The 23,241-nt window shown below is 37.6% G+C and overlaps 1 protein-coding gene across 4 annotated transcripts in view; it reads left to right on the top strand.

Annotated features, from left to right (window-relative positions):
- Nucleotides 1-23,241, top strand: part of HERC4 (HECT and RLD domain containing E3 ubiquitin protein ligase 4) — a gene marked incomplete at its 5' end in the record, with an annotated part of 110,088 nt that overhangs the window by 77,175 nt on the left and 9,672 nt on the right. For 2 of the 4 annotated variants that reach the window (XM_080694272.1, XM_080694270.1), the window contains 6 exons: nucleotides 10,404-10,502; nucleotides 11,907-12,074; nucleotides 12,293-12,436; nucleotides 17,228-17,394; nucleotides 19,837-19,903; nucleotides 22,611-22,693. In XM_080694272.1, the coding sequence (XP_080550398.1) occupies nucleotides 10,404-10,502; nucleotides 11,907-12,074; nucleotides 12,293-12,436; nucleotides 17,228-17,394; nucleotides 19,837-19,903; nucleotides 22,611-22,693 (728 nt within the window). Of the gene's footprint in view, nucleotides 1-7,008; nucleotides 7,033-10,403; nucleotides 10,503-11,906; nucleotides 12,075-12,292; nucleotides 12,437-17,227; nucleotides 17,395-19,836; nucleotides 19,904-22,610; nucleotides 22,694-23,241 lie in introns of all 4 variants that reach the window. The other 2 variants (XM_080694269.1, XM_080694271.1) reach the window with 2 other exon arrangements.

Here is a 23,241-nt window from a genome sequence, read left to right as displayed (position 1 = left end):
TAACTCTCACATATTAGGGAAAGCATCTGATTTCTTATTTTTTGTGCCTGACTAATCTCACTTAGCATAATGTCCTCCAGTTCCATCCATTTCCCTGAAAATGATGTAATTGAGTTTTTTTTGATGGCTGAGTAAAATTCCATTGTGTACATATCCCACAGTTTTGTAATCCATTCATCTGTTGATGGACATCTTGGCTGGTTCCATAGTTTGGCTATGGTGAATTGTGCAGCTATGAACATAGATACACATGCATTAGTTTGGTAGTTTGGTTTCTTTTCTTTTGGGTAGATACCCAACAGTGGTATTGCTGGATCAAATGGTAGATTTGTTCCCATTCTTCTGAGGATTCTCCATACTGTTTTTCAAAGTGGTTGCACTAATTTGCAATCCCACCAACAATGTCTTAGAGTTCCCACTTCTCCACATCCTCGCCAGCATCTGTTGTTTGTGTTTTGAATGATGGCCATTCTAGTTGGAGTTAGGTGGAATCTCAGGGTAGTTTTGATTTGCATCTCTCTGATTGCCAGTGATGTTGATCATTTTTTCATGCATTTATTGGCCATTTGAATTTCTTCTTTTGTGAAGTGTCTATTTAGTTCATTTGCCCATTTTATTATTGGATGCTTTGTTTTCTTAAGTGTTGGGTTTCTTGAATTCTCTGTATATTCTAGATATTAGTCCTCTATCAGTGGTGTAGGTGGCAAAAAATCTTCTCCCATTCTGTTGGCTCTCGATTGAGATTCTTGATAGTTTCCTTTGCTGAACAGAAGCTCTTCAGTTTCATGCAATCCCATGTGTTGATTCTCCTTTTAATTTGTTGTGCCTTTGGGGTCTTGTTGAGGAAATGTTTGTCTGTGCCTATGTGTTGTAGTGTTGGACCTATGCCCTCTTCAAGGAGCTTCAAAGTCTCTGGTTTAATTTCCAAGTCTTTGATCCATCGTGAGTTGACTTTTGTACAGGGTGAAAAAGTGGGATTAACATCCAATTTTCTGCATATGGTTAACCAGTTTTGCCAACACCATTTGTTGAAGAGGCTATCTTTTTTCCAGTGTATGTTTTTGGCCTCTTTGTCAAAAATCAATTGGCTGAAAGTGTGTGGACTTGTTTCTGGGTCTTCTATTCTGCTCCATTGGTCTATATATCTGTTCTTTTGCCAGTACCATGCTGTTTTTATTACAATGGCTTTGTAGTATAGGTTAAAGTCAGGTATTGTGATTCCTCCTGCGTGGTTTTTGTTGCTGAGAACTACCTTGGCTATTCTGGGCTTTTTGTTATTCCAGATAAATTTAAGGACTGATTTTTCTATGTCTGTGAGGAATGATCTTGGTAGTTTAATGGGCATTGCATTAAATCTGTATATCACTTTTGGGAGGATGGCCATTTTAATGATATTTATTCTGCCAATCCATGAACATGGAAGGTCTTTCCATCTTCTAAGATCTTCTTTGATTTCTTTTTTCAGTGTTTTATAATTTTCTTTGTAGAGATCTTTTACCTCCTTGGTCAAGTTTATTCCTAGGTATTTTATTTTTTTGTGGGAGATCCTGAGTGGAAGTGTTTTCTGAATTTCTTTTTCAGTGGATTTATGGTTGGTGTACAGGAAAGCTTCTGATTTTTTAAGATTGATTTTTGTATCCAGATACCTTGCTGAATTTGATCAGTTCTATAAGCCTTTTGGTTGAGTTTGTTGGGTTTTCTAAATATAGTATCATGTCATCTGCAAATAGTGAAAGCTTAAGTTCTTCTTTTCCTATTTGTACTCCTTTGATTTCCTTTTCTTGCCTTATTGCTCTGGCTAGAGTCTCTAGTACTATATTGAAGAGAAGTGGTGATAGTGGACATTCTTGTCTCGTTCCAGTTTTTAGGGGAAATTCTTGAAGTTTTTCCCCATTTAATATGATGTTGGCAGTGGGCTTATTGTAGATTGCCTTAATAATGTTGAGATATGTTCCTTCTATTCCAATTCTCTGCAGTGTTTTTATCATAAATGGCTGTTGAATTTTATCAAATGCTTTTTCAGCATCTATTGAGATGATCATGTGGTTTTTGTCTTTGATTCTGTTTATATGATGAATTACATGGATTGATTTTCGTATATTGAACCAGCCTTGCAATAAATAGTATTACATTTAAAAAAATCTAGTTGATATTTAGTGTGAGCTAGAAGTGGTAGCACATATCTATAATCCCAGTACTTGGAAGGCTGAGGCAGGAGGATCACAAGGTCAGGGCCAGCCTCAGCAACTTAGTGACATGCTGTTTCAAAATTGAGCAAAGGATGAGTTGTAGCTAGAGGTAGAATGTCCCTGGGTTCAATCCCCAGTCCAAGTAAATATAAATATATAAATTTAGTACAAAGAATGATTAATGTTCTGATTTTTAGGAATCCCAGTTTACTACCAAATATGTTAAAAAAGCATTGTAACATGAAAGCGCCTATGTTCAACTGAGCATTTATTCAACTCTTTGTCCCCTTGGAGAGATTATTTAATTTCCCTTAGATTTAATTTATTATTCTATAAATTAGGATAATAATGCTTGCCTTACATAGTTACTGATATTAACTGACATGATCCATATGGAGCACTTAGGGTAATTTTGGTAAATGAATATTGTTATTGGCAGCCTTGTTACAAAGCTTTAAGTCTGGCAGTAGCCTTCGTGTGTGTGTGTGTGTGTGTGTGTGTGTGTGTGTGTGTGTGTGTGTGTGTGTAGATTGAACTCGGAACATTCTGCCTCTGAGCTAAATCCCTAAACCTTATATTTTATTTTTTGAAGCAGGGTCTCACTACGTTGGTGATAGTCTCACTATTTGGTGAGGCTGTTCTTGAACCTGCAATCCTTCTCAGACTTCTAAGTACCGAGATTATTGCAAGTATGTGTAACTTGCAATATATAGCCACACCTGGCTAATAATTTTCATTTTGAGGTGTCTAATAATTTTTCTCTTGCTGCCTTTTCCTGTCTGCACTTTAATGAGCATCTGCTTTTAGAGTGAGATGGGATCTTTATTTGGCCTCTACTTACCAAGCACACCATTCAAATATGGAGTTTTTTTTTTTTTTTTTTGTGGTACTAGGCAAGGAACCCAGGGGCTTTTCTTCTCTGGGCTGTACACCCAGACCTATTTTATATTTTATTTGGAAACAGGATCTCACTAAGTTGCTGAGAGCCTTACTAAGTAGCTGAGGCTTGCTTCGAACTTGTGCGATCTCCTGTATCAGCCTCCCAAGCGCAGGGATTACAAGCGTGTGCCACCACGTCTGCCTCAAACATGGAGTCTTACACAATTACAGAGATCCTGTTTGGTGCCAGTTTGATTATAATCAGAACCATTGGAATTTCTTGGAAATACTGGGATTATAAATGAATGATTCTTCTTCTGGAATTTTAAATTAATTGTTTTATTAGTATAAAGGAACTAAATTTAAAATGCTCCCAGAGCACTGATAGAACACCTAAGAATATTTCCCTGAGGGATCTACAAACCTACTTTGAGAAGCATTGTCTTGGAAATACCTGCTTTGGTCATGCCACCACACGCAGCTCTTAACTTTTGTTAGATGATTTTTATCTACTTCCTTGGTACTGTTTTTAGTTACACTTTTTTTTTTTTAACTTTCTTAAGTTATTGATAAAAATACCTTAGTAGCCGGGCGTGGTGGTACACGCTTGTAACCCAACATTTGGGAAGCTGAAACGGGAGGATCGTGGGTCACAGACAGCCTCAGCTATTACTTTAGGCCCTTTGCAACTCAGCGAGACCCTATTTCAAAATAAAGAATAAAAATAGAGCTGAGGGTGTAGCTTGAAGGTAGAATGCCCCTGTGTTCCATCCCCAGTACCGCAAAAACAAACAAAAAAAAACCTCAGTAGCTACTTCCAAACTCTGCTTGCTTTCTTCCCCTTTTTATATTTTTAGTTAGAGCTGGGCATTGTGGTGTGCACTTGTAACCCCAGCGCTTGGGAGGCTGAGACAGGAGGATCTCACAGGTTCGAAGCCAGCGTCAGCTACTTAGTGAGGCTCTCAGCAACTTAGTGAGACCCTGTTTTCAAATAAAAAATATAAAAATAGGTCTGGAAGTATAGCCCGGAGGTAGAAAGCCTCTGGATTCCACCTCCAGTACCACACACACACAAAAAAAAAATTGTATATTTTTAGTTATTATATCTGTATACATCAATATATATCTAGTAATATTGACTTGAATAAGGTATAGACAGGTTTATAAACCTTAATTATTCAGTATTAATTGTGCTTTGTTTCTGAATCATTACCATACTTGTCTTATAAAATTACATTGTTATGTTACCTGTGGCTATCTTCTGAGACAGCAACATGTGCTCACCAGCAAAATAAGTAGGAAGATCAGCTGGTATAATATCTGGGTGGACTAGCTTTAGCACTTTCCTGGGTTGAATTTCTTCCTCATTTAATAAAATGAGAATGTTGCCTAAAGTGTATTTTTATTTCCTTATAACTGTAGTATTTACCAAAAAGTTCATCCTTATTTTAAAGTTCTCCCTTATAATTTGTAATGACAGTATTTAGTAGGGATCCAGTTTTCAGACTTTTGGACTGATCATATCATTTTCTTTCCTTAGGTATTAGATTACCGAATTGTTTATGTAATTTTCCATTTCCTTCATGATTCAGAGAAATTTTATTTCTACCTTAACCACCAAGGCTACTTTTCTTATTTATTTGAAGTAGTTTAATAACTTCAGTGTTCTTTATTAAACTTTCTCGGAGTAATCTATGTCATATCCTTAAATCAAGATGATACTAGTAATGGTTGAGTTTTTGCTCTAAGTAATCAGTCCAAACTAAAAGATACTGCATCCTTTTTGTTAATTAAGTCTGGAGTCATTACTAATCATGGTGAATTTTTTTTTTTCTTTTAGAACTGGGGGGTTCTAGAAGCAAAACTGATACTACATGACCTACATCCCCATCATAAATCATATTGTTAGATTGTCCAGATGGCAAATTAAAAAAAATTCTATCAGGCATAATATTCCAAAGGCTTATAAAACGTCTCCCAGTGGCCAAGGGAAAATGTTCTTCCTTGGATAAGCTTAATCCTTTATTACACAAGGAACCTTTCACAAACATAGTGGCATCTCTTTGCGGGGCGGTACTGGGGATGGAACTCAGGGGCCTTCTACCTCTGGGCTACGTCCCCAGACTTTTATTTGGAAGCAGGATCTCACTAAGTTGCTGAGATCCTAAGTTGCTTAGGCTGGCTTCAAACCTGCAATCCTCCTGTCTCAGCCTTTCAAGTACTGGGATTATAAACATGCACCACCACTCCTGGCAACATATTTCTGAAGATTCTAGAACTTTACATAAGTCTAAACCCTGAACACATAAGGAAGTGTTCAGCAAGAACATGTGCATTTTTTCAGTGAAGTGATAAGTTTTCATTATAATTTTTTTTTCTACTTATCAGCCCTGTCCTATACTTGGTATTGATTTTCTTTTCTTAACTCTTTTCTTTTTCTTCTTTCTCTCTCTCTCTCTCTTTCTTTCTTCTTTCTTTTTTTGTGGTTGTGGTAGTGGTACTGGGGGTTGAAGCCAGAGACATTCTACCTGTGACCTAAATCCTTAGCCTTTTTTTTTTTTTTTGTGGTACTGGGGTTCCTGGAAGCCCTTCTACCTCTGGGCTACACTCCCAGACCTATTTTATATTTTTATTTGGAAACAGGGTCTCTTAAGCCGGGGAGGCTGGCTCCAAACCAGCACGATCCTCCTGTCTCCACCTCCCAAGCGTGGGATTACAAGCGTGCGCCACCATGCCCGGCCGCCTTTTTCATTTTTATTTGGAAATAGCGTCTCGCTATGTTGCTGAGAGCCTCACCAAGTTGCCAAAGCTGGCTTTCAACCTGTGATATTCCTGTCAGCCTCCTAAGTATTGGGATTACACGTGTGTGCCACTATGCCTAGGTTAATTTTTTTTAAACACAATATAAAATACCTTATATTTTACTGGTTATTTCTGTCAAATAAAAACAATTTATGGCTGGACATGGTGACACACATTTGTAATCCTAGTATTTGGAAGGCTGAGAGGAGGATCGCGGTTTGTGGCCAGCCTTAGCTACTTAGTGAGGCCCTTTGCAACTCATTAAAACCATTTCAAAGTAAAAAATAATAAATAGGGTTGGGAGTGTAGCTTGGAGTTAGAATGCCCCTCTGTTCCAGCCCTAGTATAACAACAACAACAAAAAAGGCTTTTTTCCCTTCGTTTTGTTTCTGTGTAGCATTTATTATACTAAATACTTTGGCTTTGTTAAGATTAGCCAAGGCTTTAAGTCTGAGAAATAATTTCTCTATTTCCCATGTAAATACACAGCCATAAAATTATTTCTTCAAGACCATGTCAGGTTTAGGATTAGTTTTCCTATTCTATATAAATTCTTTAAGCAGAGATATTTAGCAACAGAAACTAAATTTCGTTATGTTCAAGCCTTGATAACTTTTATTTTTTTAAAATATATTTTTATTGGTGCATTGTAGTCAAACATCTCAATGGAATACAAGACTTGTGAGGATATACAAGCACACATCACCCAGTTAGCCGTTATCTGATCCACATCCCATTCCCTTCCCCTCCCTCCTTCCCATGCTTGATTTAGTGATTGACTTTGATATATTTGTGTAGTACATCATCTGCTTTAAAGAGTTTCCATCTTCCCCCCTCCCATCCCCTCAGATAGGTCACCTTAATTGCTTCTCTATAGGGCCCCTTCAACTAGAGTTCCTTGTTACCCACCTGATAGCTTTATGATCACAAGATATCTAAAATGAACTGTTACATTTATAGATGTGGATATATAAGGTTCATGAAAGGGTAAGTTTTGTTGTATATGTATTTTCTACCTTTTTAATTTGGTATTCAGTGTAGCAAAATACATGAATTGCTACTTTGATAGAAATAGTTAAACCTGGACACTAACATTGCTCTTTCCTCATTATTGTTGCATTCTGCACTGCTGTTTTAGGATGTCACCCATGGATTGACTGAGGTAAGTTTGGTGTAATAGTTTCATATTCAGCGTGAGATACATTCTGTGTCATAGTCAAAGATTCCTTTTTGTATTTTTTTTTTTATTGTGCATATTGCCAGTTATGGTGGAACATGCTTGTAATCCCAGTATTTGGGAGGCCGAGACAGGAGGATTGCTCAAGTATGAAGCCAGCCTCAGCTACTTAGTGAGGTTTTCAGTACTTTAGTGAGAACCTGTTTCCAAATAAAATACATGTGTGTATAGCTGGGAGTGGTGACGCACACTTGTAATACCAGTACTTGGGAGGCTAAGTCAGGAGGATTGCAGGTTCACAGCCAGCCTCAGCTATTTAGTGAGGCCCTCCGCAACTTAGACTGTTTCAAAGTAAAGAATTCAAGCCTGGCATGGTGGCGCACGCTTGTAATCCTAGCACTTGGGAGGCTGAGACAGGAGGATCACAGAGGTTCGAAGCCAGCCTCAACAACTTAGTGAGACCCTGTTTCCAAATAAAAGTATAAAAATAGGTCTGGGAGGATAGCCTGGAGGTAGAAAATCCCCTGGGTTCCACCCACAGTACACAAAATAAAGTAAAATACATAATTCTCTGAGCGTGGTGGTGCATGCTTTGTAATTCCAGCTCCCAGGAGGCTGATACAGGTGGATTGCACAGCTTCGAAGCCAGCCTCAGCTACTTAGTGAGGCTCTCAGCAACTTAGTGAGACCTGTTTCCAAATAAATTATAAAATAGGGCTGAGGGTATATCTTGGAGGTAGAATGCCCCTGGGTTCCAGTACCACAAAAAAAAGGTATTTTAAAAATTGATTTAATAGAAATTATCCTGTGTAATATCAGAAGAATTTTCTGAAGAGAACTAAAACTTGTTTTAGTTAGCATTATATCTGTATGATGCCTTTCAACTAAGTTTGCTTTAAGTGGTTCTTATTCTCCTTGTCTCATAATGTGTCCTCAGAATATAAAAAAGGCTTTTTGTTTTTTACCTAATAAAGCAAAATATATATTAGAGAAGTAAAATGATCTTCACTTTTTAAACCTAAATCGATATTTGAAATTGTCTTAAAATAAAGCTTTCAATATGATCATTTTTATTTTGTCTTATGTACTCAATAAACAAAGTTATAGCACTTTAAGTAGTCAGTAACCCTGAATCACCTTTTACCACTTGGGAACATTAGAGTATTACTTTTATCTGTTATATATGTTAGGTTTCACTTTGCTTTTGTTACTTTGTTTACTTGATAGTGTTTTCTCTGCACTAAAACCAGTGAAGCATTGAGTTAGGTTTAAATTATAGATTTAAGCTAGGCGTGCTAGCACAGGATTGTAATCCCAGTACTTAGGAGTCTGAGGCAGGTTTTAGGACAGCTTCAGCAAATAGTGAGACTCATTAACCTAACAAGACCCTGTTTCAGAATAAAAATAAAATAGGCCTGGAGGTGTTACTCAGTGATAGAATGCCCCTGGGTTGAATCCCCAGTGCCAAAAGACAAAACTAAATTATAGGTTCAATATTTTTTTCCTCATTCTCAAATAGAAATATTATGAAATTATGATGTAAGACTGGGTGTAGAGGTACTGTTTGCTTAACATGCACAAGGCCCTGGAGTGATCTAGAGAGAGGGGGGCAGGGAGGGCATGCGGAGAGGGAAAGGAGAGAGAGACACACACAAAAGAAAATAATTTTGAAGTGAAAGGGGACTTAGAAATATTTAAACCTTTGACTTTCATAGTAGTAAAATGCCTTTCTATGATCAGTAGTGAGGTTGTTACAAATAGAGGATGGAGGTAAATTCTGTCACATGAAAAATATTAAAGAGAGATAATTTAAGGTATAATATAACTTAGCATATTATCTTAATGAGAGCAGTTAATAGTGATTGAACAATATTAGATTATTTTGGTTTGAGTTCAAAGGTGAGGAAGACAAATTGATATCCATTGAAAATAAGGCAGTTAGTAGCAAAAAAGAGCTGGAACCCATATTAATTTGAGAAGGGCTAGGGAAATTGTAAATGTTTAGCACAGAAAAAAGACCATTTTGCTTGGCATAGTGTTGCATGCCTGTAATCCCAATACTTTGGAGGCTGAGACAGGAGGATCACAGCAACATAGCAAGGCTCTCAATACAAAAGGACTTTCTAATCACTTTTTAAAAGGGGATTTTTTTTTTCTTGGTCTATCAGTTCTCCATTTGAACCCTCAGCAGGTTTCTATCTCAGGTCTAGCACAAAAAATATAGCCATGTTTGATACAAGAAAATGTATATTGTTGGATAGATGGCCATCTCTAACTGCAAGAATATGTGACTGACAATTCATACCTGTATGTTACTTCATGGTTAAAATAGCAATCACTACATTAGGTTAAATGTCTTTTTTTTGTGTGTGTGGTACTGGGGTTCTTAGAAGCCCTTCTACCTCCGGGCTACACTCCCAGACCTAATTTATACTTTTTATTTGGAAACAGGCCAGCACGACTGGCTTCGAACCTGCGCGATCTTCCTGTCTCCGCCTCCCAAGTGTGGGGATTACAAGCGTGATCCAGCACGCCCGGCTGGTTAAATGTCTTTATAGTATCTAATGTCTGATCATGCTGATAAGAGATCAGCTCTCCAAAATAACAACTAACAGAATAAAAATAATGATGCTTATTTTGAATTTTGACTGTATGAAAGATTACTTGGCTTATAACTTTAACCCCCTCCTGGCACTCAGTATCTATTAAATGAAATATCTGTTAAATGAAGGAACAGGCAGATTAGTTTTCAGCGGTCTCAGTTGCTAGAGTAGCCTTAACATTAGAACTGGATGTGGTACTTAATATCAACCTGTTTTTTTTGTTTGTTTCTTTCTTTTTTGTGTGTGTGTGTGAGTCTGAGGATGGAACCCAGGGACATTCGATTAAGAACTGTACCCCCTCCTCTATTTTATATTCTTTATTTTTGAAACAGGGTCTCACCAAGTTGCAGAGGGCCTCACTAGTAGCTGAGGCTGTCCGGGAACCACAATCCTCCAGTCTCAGCCTCTCAAATACTGGGATTACAAGTGTGTGCCACCATGCCCGGCTAACCCCATTTTTAAAATAAACATAATTCATTAAACTTGGAGCTAATATATGCTAAAATACTTTTTATTTGTAATGTATAGGTTTTTAAGGATTCATTTGCCTTCTAAAATTGGAAATTGGGTTTATCCTAGTGTTTCATCTAATTATCAAGAAAAACTCTACATTTAGAAATAAACATGTTATATAATTCCTGAACCACATATAAGTGAATAGATCATGAAAGTGCTCTTTTCAAGAAATGACAGCACCCACAATAGATGTTTCACTAGTTAACTTGTACTAATGAGTTAATCTTTTATTTCCAGTTGGCAGATATCCCTGTTACAATCTGTACATATCCATTTGTATTTGATGCCCAAGCAAAAACTACTCTGTTACAAACAGATGCAGTCTTACAGATGCAGGTAAAATATTATATGATACTGATCTAATTTGAGGATTTGAGAGGGTTTTTAAAAAGTTCTTTCTGTGATATTTCTAAACAGTAAATATTTGAGACTTGGCTGTATACAGTAGTCATTGGGTATATTTTATATAACTATCTTTTTTTTTTCAAATGCATTTCGTGTTTTATATCATCCCAGGCATTTTAATAAATACAAGGGAAATTTTTAGAGATTTGCTTCTATTTTCATCTCCAGATAAAATATTTTTGTTTGGTTCTATGTGCTAGTAAAGTAGTTTTGAGGGAAACTCTTTGTTAAAATGGTATTTTAAGCTTTAATATGGTATATTTGTTTTAGAACAAGAACACAGGGAATGCCATAGGAAAAGAACAAATGCTGTACATGCTGAAGGCCAAATGCTTGGTGTGTGAGCACAAATGCTGACCACTCTTCTAGATGTGTTTCTATAATGTGCTGCCTTAGCCAGGTTGTTTCTCATTCTCTTTAGGGGTTTGTTTAGTGCTGTTTTAACTCTCCATTTCTACCCCCTAGGTATTATTATTAATGCTTTTAGAAAAAAAATGTTCAGGTTGAGCAGTATTATTGCAGATCTGGGCTTAATAATGTTTGGATTAATAGAAAAATTAATGTGAAATAATTAATATAAAATTAATATAAAAATCTCCAGGGAAATGGATGGAACTGGAGAACATTATGCTAAGAGAGATTAGTCACAAAAAATAAGAAATCAGATGCTTTCCCTAATATGCAAAAGCTAGGGAGAAATGGGTAATAGCAGGAACTCTAGATGAAGAGGAAAGTCTATAGAGGAGCCAATAAGAGGACCTAACTGAGGGGATGGGAGGGGGGAAGAGGGAAACACTCTTAAGCACATGATGTACTTAAACATATCAAAGTCAATCACTAAGCCAAGCATGGGTAGGAGGGATGTGGAGGGAATGGGGTGAGGGTCGGGTAAGGGCTAATTGGGTGATGTGTGCATGTATGTCTCCACAAGTCTTTTATCCCATTAAGATTTATGACTATAATGCACCAATTAAAAAAAAAAAATCCCAAGCCATGCATGCCTGTAACCCCAGTACTTAGAAGGCTGAAACAAGATCACAGGTTTGAGGGTAGCATCTAGTAACTTAGTAAGACCCTGTTTCAAAATTGAAAAGGTCAGGGGATATAGCTCAGTGGTGGAATCCCCAGTACTACTATTTAAAAAAATCACTACTCTGTATTCTCAGTTCACTAAATTCTAATGCCATATTAGATGCTGTGTTAACTGCTATGTGAAATCAGTAGCATTGGAATTATTCCTGGAATCATAACCTCCAAGAGGTAGATGCTAGCATATCCAATCACAGTAGCTTCTTTGTAGCATTTCTATTAAAATTTTAATCTTTTGTTTTCTAGATGGCTATTGACCAGGCCCACAGACAGAACGTCTCCTCTCTTTTTCTCCCAGTGATTGAATCGGTGAATCCCTGCTTAATTCTAGTGGTGCGTAGAGAAAATATTGTAGGAGATGCAATGGAAGTCCTTCGGAAAACAAAGAACATAGATTACAAAAAGCCACTCAAGGTAATTTCTTGTTTTCTTCTGTATAACTGGGATTTTTATTTAGAAGTTGTTTTAAGTTGTCTTGTTTTTAGTGTGTCCTTGAAATGTAATAAATTTATGTAATTTTTAAACTATAAATTGCTGAGCATTTATTAATAATAAGTAGCATGTTATAGGGCCTCCAGAATTTACTTTGATTTCTTTACAGTCCATTCAGTGTTTGCATTATGCTATTTTAGGTTATATTTGTTGGAGAGGATGCTGTTGATGCAGGAGGGGTACGCAAAGAATTTTTCTTGCTCATCATGAGGGAATTATTGGACCCTAAATATGGCATGTTTAGATATTATGAAGATTCCAGACTGATTTGGTTTTCTGATAAGGTAACATATCCAACAATGTAAATTACTTCTTTGTGTATGCCTATGTATATATACCTAGATATATCAAATTATACCAGTAAGAGTTATTACTAGATTCCTAATATATTTATATCCAGAGGTATGCTTCATTACAATTTGAAAAATTTTATATAATAGGAGTTGTCAAAACATTTTAATGGTACTAAACACATTTTAAATTAACAAAATGAGTTAATAGTCTCAAAATAATGTTGATTTTTCCTTTGACTTATTTCAGTTTTGGAATTGAATAATAATTGATTTTGAAAAGAATTATCAGTATTAGAGATCATAGGTCTCTCATCATTTAGCCAAAGGGCCAGCAAACTATAGTCTAGAAGCCAAAACTTAAGCACATAGTTTTGTAAATAAAGTCACACTCACTTATTTACCTGTTGTCTGTGGCTGCTTTTAAGTTACAATGCCAGAAGAGTTAAGTAGTTATAACAGAGACCCAGTAGACTAAAATATTCACATGGCTCTTTATGGGAAAAGATTGCTGACTTGTGATTGAGTAAAATGAATGGTTTGATTTTTTTACAACTCTGAATTGAGAAGAATTTGAATAGAATTCCTACTGTATAATAAAATTATGTATTACTTAGTCTTTCTTCCAGGATACTGGCCAGCTTATCTAATATTAGCAGTCATTAATACTCAATGCGTAATATTACTGTGATTTATGAATCTTTGAAATAAGTTTTTTTTTGGTTTTTTGGATTTTTTTTTTTTTTTTTTTTTTTTTTTTTTTTTTTTTTTTTTTGCGGGTCTGGGGATGGAACTCAGGGGCATTTGACCTCCAAGCTACATCCCCTGCCCTATTTTTTTATTCTTTATTTTGAAACAGGGTCTCACTAAGTTGTGGAGGGCCTCACTCAGTAGCTGAGGCTGTCCGCTAACCACAATCCTCCGGTTTCAGCCTCCCAAATGCTGGGATTACAAGCGTGCACCACCACGCCCAGCTTAAAATAAGTATTTTTAAAAACAGGGCTATATGCTAGGTGTTGGTAGTGCATGCTTGTAATCCCAGTACTTGGAAGCTTAGACAGGAGGATCACAGGTTCGCGGCCAGCCTCAGGTACTTAGTGAGGCCTTCTGCAATGTAGTGAGACCCTGTTTCAAAATAAAATTGGGCCGGTCGTGGTGGCACATGCCTACAACGCCTGTACTTCAGAAGCTGAGACAGAAAGACCAAAGGTTCAAGGACAGCCTTGCAAGTAGTGAGACTTGCACCAACTTAGTAATACCCTGTTTCCAAATAAATAAAATCAGGCTGCATCTCAGAGGTAGAATGTCCCTGAGTTCAATCCCCAGGATCATAAATAAATAAATTTTTTAAAAACCAGGGCTGTTATGAGCCAGGTGTGGTGGCGCACGGTTTATAATCCCAGCATTCAGGAGATTGAGACAGGAAGATGACGGTTCATGGATAGCCTCAGCTAGTGAGGCCCGATGCAACTCAGTAAAATTCTATTCCAAAATAAAGAATAAAAAATAGCGCTTGGGGTGTAGCTCAGAGGTCGAATGCCCCTGGGTTCCATGCCCAGAACTGCAAAAAAACCAAAACAAAACAAAAAACCAGAGCTGTTCTATACATATTTTTCCCTTCATCACAAAAGGATATTTTAGCCAGGCATGATGATGCGCACCTATATTCCTGCCTGCACTGGAGACTGAAGCAGAAGGATCACAAGTTTGAGGACAGTCATGGCAACTTAGGAAGAACTTCTCTCAAAATAAAGGGATATGAGGCCGGGCGTGGCGGCGCATGCTTGTAATCCCAGTGCTTGGGAGGCTGAGGGAGGTTCACCCAGGTTCAAAGCCAGCCTCAGCTACTTTAGTGAGCCAGCCTCAGGTTTCAGCAATTTAGTGAGACTCTGTTTCCAAATAAAACATAAAATATTTCTGGGGATGTAGCATGGGCTAGGCCCTGGGTTCAATCCCTAGTGCCAATAATTTATCAATTTTTAAAAGAAAGGATATACTTTCAGCTTCTTTTTTTTTTTTTTTTTTTTTTTTTTTTTTTTGCGGTACTGGGGTTCCTGGAAGCCCTTCTACCTCCGGGCTACACTCCCAGACCTATTTTATATTTTATTTGGAAACAGGGTCTCTTAAGCCAGAGAGGCTGGCTTCAAACCTGCGCGATACTCCTGTCTCCGCCTCCAACGCGTGGGGATTACAAGCGTGCGCTGCCACACCCAGCCAGCTCCAGAATTTTTATTTGATCCTTTTTCATCCTCACCCTCCTCCTCTCTCCCCTCTATCCCCTTTCTCTATATTGATATTCTATATTTGATGATGCACTATTATCCTAGTTTCCTACAACTCTAGTCTGTGGTTTCCCTTCACTCTTCAAGTGTATTAAATACAGTTTATTTAAAATCTTTGTCTTAGCTGCGTGTGGTGGTGCATGCTTGTAATCCCAGCATTTGGGAGACTGAGGCAGGAGGATCGTGGTTCGTGGACAGCCTCAGCTACTTAGTGAGGCCCTCTGCAACTTAGTGAGACCCTGTTTCAAAATAAAGAATAAAAAATAGGTGTGGGTATAACTCAGAGGTAGACTGCCCCTGAGTTCCATCCCCGGTACTGGAAAAAAAAAAAAGAAAAGAAAATTCTCATAAGCTATTAAAACTATCCCATGCCACATCAGTTGGTATAAGGTTTTTTTTTTTGGAGGGGGGTAATACTGGGGTTCCTGGAAGCCCTTCTACCTCCGGGATACACTCCCATGGGCCACACTCCCAGACCTATTTTTTAACTTTTTTATGTTGAAACAGGGTCTCATAAGCCAGCGAGGCTGGCTCTGAACCAGCACGATCCTCCTGTCTCCGCCTCCCAAGCGCAGGGATTACAAGCGTGCGCCACCACGCCCGGCATAAGTTTTTTTTTTTTTTTTTTATTTTAGTGGTACTAAAATAAATTTATTTTATTCTTTATTTTGAAACGGTCTCACTAAGTTGTGGAGGGCCTCATTAAATAGCTGATGCTGGCAGTGAACCTGTGATGCTGTTCTCTCAGCCTTCCAAATGCTAGAGTTAAAATCATGCACCATCACGGCTGCCTGCTATAATATAAATTTTATAAAGAGGTAATAGAAACATTTGTGTTGAGGGGATGAGTACTGGGGATGGAACCCAGGGGCCTTCTACCTCTTAGCTACACCCCAGACCTATTTTTTTTTTTTTTTTTTTTTTTTGCAGTACTGGGGATTGAACCCAGGGGCATTTCTAACTCCTAGCTAAACCCCCAGCTCTATTTTTTATTCTTTATCTTAAAACCTGGTCTCACTGAGTTCCAAAGATCCTCACTAAGTAGGCTGAGGCTGTCTGCAAACCATGATCCCTCCTGCACAGCCTCCCAAATGCTGGAATTACAATTGTGCACCACCACGCCTGGCTCATTTTTCTCTTATAGGATTCATTTCCTCTGAAGGCAAGTGATTCATTTCTGAGTAGTGTGTATACCGGTGCTATTTTATGTATAAATTCATCATTAATATTCTGTGTGTGTGTGTGTGTGTGTGTGTGTGTGTGTGTGTGTGTGTGTGTGTGTTACTAGGGATGGAACCCAGGGTATTCTATCTCCAAACTACACCTCCAGCCCTATTTTTTTTTTTTTTTTTTTGAAACAGGGTCTCACTGAGTTGCAGAGAGCCTCACTAAGGAGCTGAGGCTGTTTGCAAACCGCGATCCTTCTGTCTCAGTCTCCCAAATACTGGGATTACAAGCAAAGCTAGAACTTTCAATCCACCTGTCCTCAGCCTTCTAAGCACTGGGAGTAGAGGCCTGCCACTAACCTGGTTTGTGAAATATTTTAATTTTATATGTTGTAGTATTTATTAATATGTACATATTAATCAAGTTCAGTGATAAGTCCGTACATGTATATAGCATGCACTGATCAAATACCACTACCACCCCCACTACACAAACCATACACACATATACATACATGCCTTCTTTCAAGTAGACTTTATTTAGCTTAAGTGATCAGATTTGCAGATATCTATTTTATTTTCCCCAAATTTCAAATAATATATTGTGTTTTAAATCAGAAAGGTATTGCAATAATTTTACCTCTAATTTAATGTTCTGTTTTGTTTTGTTTTGTTTTTCATGGTGTTAGGGGTTGAACTTACAGCTGCCCCTGTTAGGCAAGTTCTTTACCACTGAGTTATATCCCCAGCCCTAATTTAATGTCAAAAGACTTGGAAATGCTTATATTTCTAGAAAACCAACTGGTTTTATCTATAAATATAAGCAGTAGATTGTAAAATCACACATACACACAATTACGTCAGCAAAGTGTTTTCTTAAGTGGTAGAAAATACATTGAATGGAAACGTGCAAAAAAATTTGTTTGTTTTGGTTTGTTACTGGAGATTAGACCCTAGGTATTCTACCTCCGAGCTATACCCCAACTCTATTTTATTTTGAAACAGGGTCTCTCCAGTTGCTGCTAGTCTCTCAAAGTTGCTAAGGCCGCCCTCAAACCTGCAATCCTCTTGTCTCGGCCTCCCAGGTACTAGGATTATGGGCATATACCACCAGGACCAGCAACAAAACTTTTTAACATTGATGCTATGCCAGAGAGTTAATGAAGAAGAACTTTTTTGGTTCATGTCTATGTGTTTTTGTAATATGAACTTATATATATATATATGTATATATAAATATATTTTTTCACATATTTACATCTATTATGAGTTTAGAGAAATTTTTAATGTTTTAGCTTAGAAGATAAGACTGACTTTTTCATTATTGTATTTTTTAGACATTTGAAGACAGTGATTTGTTCCACTTGATTGGTGTTATCTGTGGATTAGCAATTTATAATTTCACTATTGTGGACCTCCATTTTCCTTTGGCTTTATATAAGAAACTCCTAAAAAAGAAGCCGTCCCTGGATGATTTGAAGGAACTAATGCCTGATGTTGGGAGGTTAGTTGTGAAGTGTTAAGGATAGAGTTTGAGATATTAAAAATGGGGAATGTACAGAAAGCTTTCCTTTCAAGAATAATTATGTTTTGTGTTTCTATTAAATTACTCTAGTAAGCCAGGTATGGTGGCACACACGTGTAATCTTAGTACTTGGGAGTCTAAGACAGGAGGAACGTAGGTTCGAGGATAACCTCAGCCAATAGTAAGGCTCTCATTAACCTAGCAAGACCCTGTTTAGAAATATAATTAAAAAGGCTGGGTAGAATGCTATTGGATTTAATCCCCAGTACCACGAAAGTATATATACACATAAATCTAAAATAAGCAAAAACCTTTCCAAGAAAGGAAAATTTATTTTATTTTTATTTTATTGAAAGTAAATGTTATACATTTAATCTGTATTTGGTGCCCTCTCCCCGCCCCTCATTTCCCTTCCCCCCTCCCGATACTTAATACCCAGGCTAACCTTGCTATATTTGTATTTTTACACCTATTTGGAAATAGCCGCTCATCAATCAAGTTCAGCCTCCTTCCTCTCTTAGTTTTCCATTCAAACTTTGCTGAGATTTCCCTTCCATTATCTGGCGTACCTCTGGTATCCCCAATGCTTACTTGTTTGGGCATATTAGAGGAAACATATGTCCCTTCTCTAATAAAGGAAAATTTATATGTTACTAAGATAAAAATTTCCTACTGAAAGACTGAATTCACTCGGTAAAATTGGCTAACTTTTTCTAATAGAAAGTCTGAATTTTTGAAAGTCAGAACTCATGTTGCTGAGGGTCTCACTAAACTGTTATGCTCAAATCTGCTGTTCTCTTTTCTCAGTTTCCCAACTACTAGGATTAGAGGCGTGTGCCACCAGGTCAGGCCAAAATTCAATATTTAGTGGTTTATCAGTACTTTCCAAATATCAGATAATAAATACAGAAAGATAGTATTTTCTACAACTGAATAAATAATTTATCTGAACTTTTGGGCTGGTGATGTGGCTCAGTGGTAAAGTTCTTGCCTAGCATGAGTAAAGCTCTGGGTGGATTTTAATTACACACTTATTCTTACTTTGAGTATATAAAATTTTTAAATTTATTACATAAAATGCAATAAAAATCAAACCAGGTGTGGTAGTTAATGCCTATAATCCCAGGACGTGGGAAGCTATGACAGGAAGATTGCAGATTTGAGGATAGCCTCAGCAAGTAGCAAGACTTTTGGCAACCTAGCAAGACCCTGTTTCAAAAACAAAAAATAAAAAGGGGCTGGAGGTGAGCCAGGCTTCCTGGTTCATGTCCGTAATCCCAGTACTTGGGAAGATGAGACAGGAGGATTACAGGTTCAAGGCCAACCTCAGCAACTTAGACCCTTTTTCAAAATAAAATAGGGCTGGGTATATCTAAGAGGTAAAATGCCTCTGGGTCCCACCTTTAGTACCCAGGTGGGGAATACTGGTAGTGTGGCTTAAAGGTACAATGCCCCTTGGTTTAATTCCCAATACCACAAAAAATAAAATGGAATAAAAATCACATGTAAATAAGAAAATTCTTAGACGGGCGAGGTGGCGCACACTTGTAATCCCAGTACTTGGGAGGCTGAGATAGGAGGACCACAGGTTTCGTGGCTAGCCTCAGCTCCTCTGCTACTTAGTGAGGTCGTCTGCAACTTAGTGAGACCTTGTTTCAAAAACTAGGGCTGGGCCTGGTATGGTGGCGCACACTTGTAACCCCAGCATTCGGGAGGCTGAGACGGGAGGATCGCAGTTCGCGGACAGCCTCAGTTACCTAGTGAGGCCCTCTGCAACTCAGTGAGACCCGGTTTCAAAATAAGAAATAAAAAAATAGGGCAGGGGGTGTAGCTCGGAGGTCGAATGCTCCTGGGTTCCATCCTCCCCAGACCCTTAAAAAAAAAAAAAAAAAAAAAAAAAAGCTAGGGCTGGGAGTATAGCTTGGAGGTAGAATGCCTCGAGTTCAGCCCCCAGTTCTGAAAAGAAGGCAAGTCTTAAAAATAAGTTGGTATAGCCGGGCGTGGTGGCGCACGCTTGTAATCCCCGCGCTTGGGAGGCGGAGACAGGAGGATCGTGCAGGTTCGAAGCCAGCCGTGCTGGCGTAAGAGACCCTGTTTCAAAAATATAAAATAGGTCTGGGAGTGTAGCCCAGAGGAAGAAGGGCTTCCAGGAACCCCAGTACCACCAAAAAAAAAAAAATAATAATAATAAGTTGGTATGTGGCCTTTTTATTCAGAGAGAGGGGAAAAACTAGATTTTTTTAAATTTTATTTTGCATCATAAGTTTGCCATTGCACACTCACTGTTACGAAATAGGTTTTAAAATACAAATTAATGGGAGTGTTTTATCAAAAGGGAATGAGTATATATTTACTCATAAACAAAATACTCAAAATACCTAATAAAGTTTTACCTTAAAGACATATATATTTATTTTACAGAAGCATGCAGCAATTACTGGATTATCCAGAAGATAATATAGAGGAAACATTTTGTCTAAATTTTACGGTAAGATAAAAGAACATATGTTAGCCTGATTATTATTTCTCTCATTTAACATACTATGTAAAATAAAACTTGTCATATAACATTAGATTATTTTCTTTAAATTGTGCCTTACGGTTTGTCTTTTTTTTTTTTTTGGTGGTACTGGGGATGGAACCCTTCTACCTCCGGGCTACACTACACTCCCAGATCTATTTTTTATATTTTATTTGGAGACAGGGTCTCATAAGTCAGCGAGGCTGGCTTTGAACCTGCACGATCCTCCGTCTCCGCCTCCCAAGTACAGGGATTACAAGCGTGCGCCACCATGCCTGGCAGTTTGTCTTTATTTTGATAGATGGAATTTTCAATTCTGTACCTACACTTACTAAACATTTGCTATGTGCTGGTCACAATATATGCATTATTTCATTTTATCCTTAGTATTCCTGTGAAGTTAGTATTACATTATTTTACAAATAAAGAAAGCAAAACAATAATTCCACATCAGAGTCAGTATTCATACCCAGCTCTATGACTTCACATTTTATGTACTTTATGCTGAAGATATTTATAAAACCAGGCATGGTGGCACACTCGGATAATCTCAGCTACTCTGAGATAGGAGAATTGCAAAGTCAAAGTCCAGCCGGACAACTTAGCAAGACTTCGTATCAAAATAAAATGAAAAGGGCTGGGGATGTAGCTCAGTAGTAGAGCGCTTAGCTAGTATGTGTATGGTTCTGGGTTCAGTCCCCAGTACCATGGAAGGTGGGAGTGGGTAAGATAGTAACAAATATAAGATATCTTTATCTATGTGTATATTTTTGAACCTGCAATTACAGGAATGCTTAGAAAGCAAAGATGTATTATAAAAGGAGAAGTTATTAATGAACTTACCGCTTAAAAGGTTAATTCCCTCCGATAGGTGCCTTTCTCCTTCACACTAATATTTATCCTTGCCTATCTGGTCTTACTCACTGTTGGATGACTTAGGAGAATAGACACTCAAATAAATACATTCCAGTATTACTTGGAAATGAAATTGCCAGTCATGTAAAAGATGAAAAATTTTATTAAGTCAGTGAAAGAAATGTTAAATAACCAAGTCTAGTCACATGCAGAGCCACTGACAAATGAAGACCTGGCAGAAATAGACCAGTTGGCAATAAAGAAGAGAAAGTTATCAAGGATGATTAGGCACTTTAGAAGGAAACAGTTTGAATATTATAAATTAGACTCTTGGGAAATTGGTAAAGCCTTTAATTTTCTTTTTCTTTAAAAAAAAATTAGTGTCTTTGTTAATTTTCCTCCCCTAGTCTCTCCTGATGATGTCATATTGTGCCAGTACACAGTTTTACCCATAAAAAAGTGCCCCCCTTAAAAAAAACTTTTATCAGAGCCTGGCTTGGTGGCTCATGTTTGAAATCCCAGCATTTGGGAGGCTGAGACAGGAGAATTGAGGTTCACAGACAGCCTCCACTACTTATTGAGGCCCTGTGCAACTCAGTGAGACCCTGTTTCAAAATAAAGAATAAAAAATAGGGCTGGGGGTATAGCTCAGAGGTAGAATGTCCCTGGTTCCATCCTCAGTACTGAAAGAAAAAAATCAGTATTTTGGTCATTTTAAGAATGCTGCGTTTATAAGAAAATTTGATAGATGAAATAAGTACTTTTTTTCCCTTTTCTCTTTTTGCAAGAAGATTCATCTTTGGAGTTTTTCCTCACTACTTCATGTGAAATTTTAGTTCCTATTTTCAGTTGATTTATTTATATCCATTTAAGTGTCTGAATCTGTGTTGATCATTCTCAATAGATTAAAAAATTTTGAGTTCCAAGCAGTTTAATTTCTGATTTATTAACCATCAAATTTGTAAACTCAATATATTAAATCATTTTTTTCTATTGCTATTTCTTCTCTAGAGTTTTAGTATCTCTGTTGCCCGCAGAATATAAGTTTTAGAATGGGTACCATTCTAAAAAAAGACATTATTATCAGGCACTTTTAAACAATTACCTTGTATTCCCCCACTCATACCAAATTGTATAATGTCACAATATTTTCATATACTTAGCTTTCTTTTTTTTGAGCTTCTTGCCACATATTTTCAGAACATAATCATTTCTCTCATGTTTATCTTTTTTTTTTTTTTTTTTTTTTGGGTGGTACTTGGGGTGGAACCCAGAGGCTTTGTACCTCTGGGCTATACTCCCAGACCCATTTTATATTTTTTTGGAAACAGGGTCTCACTAAGTTGCTGAGAGCCTCACTAAGCAGCTGAGGCTGAGGCTGGCTTCGAACCTGCGCGATCCTCCTGTCTCAGCCTCCCAAGTGCAGGGATTACAAGCGTCCGTCACCACGCCTGGCTATGTTTATTTTTTTTTAAATTGATGTGCTCAGTAAGATTCCTTCTCCTCTCCTAGTGTTTTAGAATCTTGTCCTTCTAGTTCTTTTGCAACTGGCATTTCTTTTTTTTTTTTTAATTTTCCTTCTTTCATGTGTGTGTGTGTGTGTGTGTGTGTGTGTGTGTGCGCGCGCGCGCGCGCGCTCTATTGGGGATGGAACTCAGGGGCAGAAATTCTACCTCCAAGCTAAACTTGTGGTATCAGAATTTTTTTTCAAATTGTCTAGATTTTATATCTAATGAGAAAAAGGGAGATATAATAGATTATTAAAGTACTCTCCTTTCTGAGTCTGACATTGACTTTTTTTAAAAATTTAAATTACTAGATCACAGTTGAAAACTTTGGTGCAACAGAAGTGAAAGAACTGGTTCTAAATGGTGCAGACACAGCTGTTAACAAGCAAAATCGGTAAGTAAGACATAGCAGCAACAGCGGGAATAATGGGACTCTGCAGACATTTTTCTCTGTATTTAGAAACATGTCACAACCCTTAGTTTTTACTCAGGTTAAATTTAATCTCGGACTGTTTATTGAGGAAGTAATCTGTCTTTGCTCCTGAAATGCCCTTAAGATATCAACAAATGAATGAAAAGATGGTAAAAGAACAAAGAGGAGTGAGAGGATACTGTAGTCAACACAGTTTGTTTTTTGGGTACTGGGGATGGAACCCAGGGGCATTATGCCTCCATGCTACACCCCAGCCCTGTTTTTAATTCTTTATTTTGAAACAGAGTCTCATTGAGTTACAAAGGGCCTCACTAAGTAGCTGAGGCTATCCACAAACCCACGATTTTCCTACCTCCCAAATGCTGGGATTACAAGTGTGAACCACCACACCCAGCTCCAAATTAACACAGTTTTGAAAGCCTGAAAATGTTGGCAACTTCAGCAAACAAGAAAAAGTTGCAGCATAAAATGGAATGGAGATGCCAAGAAGCTCGCCAGTTCATGTTGCA

Source organism: Muscardinus avellanarius, assembly GCF_963383645.1.
Source record: "Muscardinus avellanarius genome assembly, chromosome: 4".
Taxonomy (NCBI): Eukaryota; Metazoa; Chordata; class Mammalia; order Rodentia; family Gliridae; genus Muscardinus; species Muscardinus avellanarius.
Note: the sequence above shows the minus strand (reverse complement) of the source record. Positions and strands in the feature narration are given on the sequence as shown.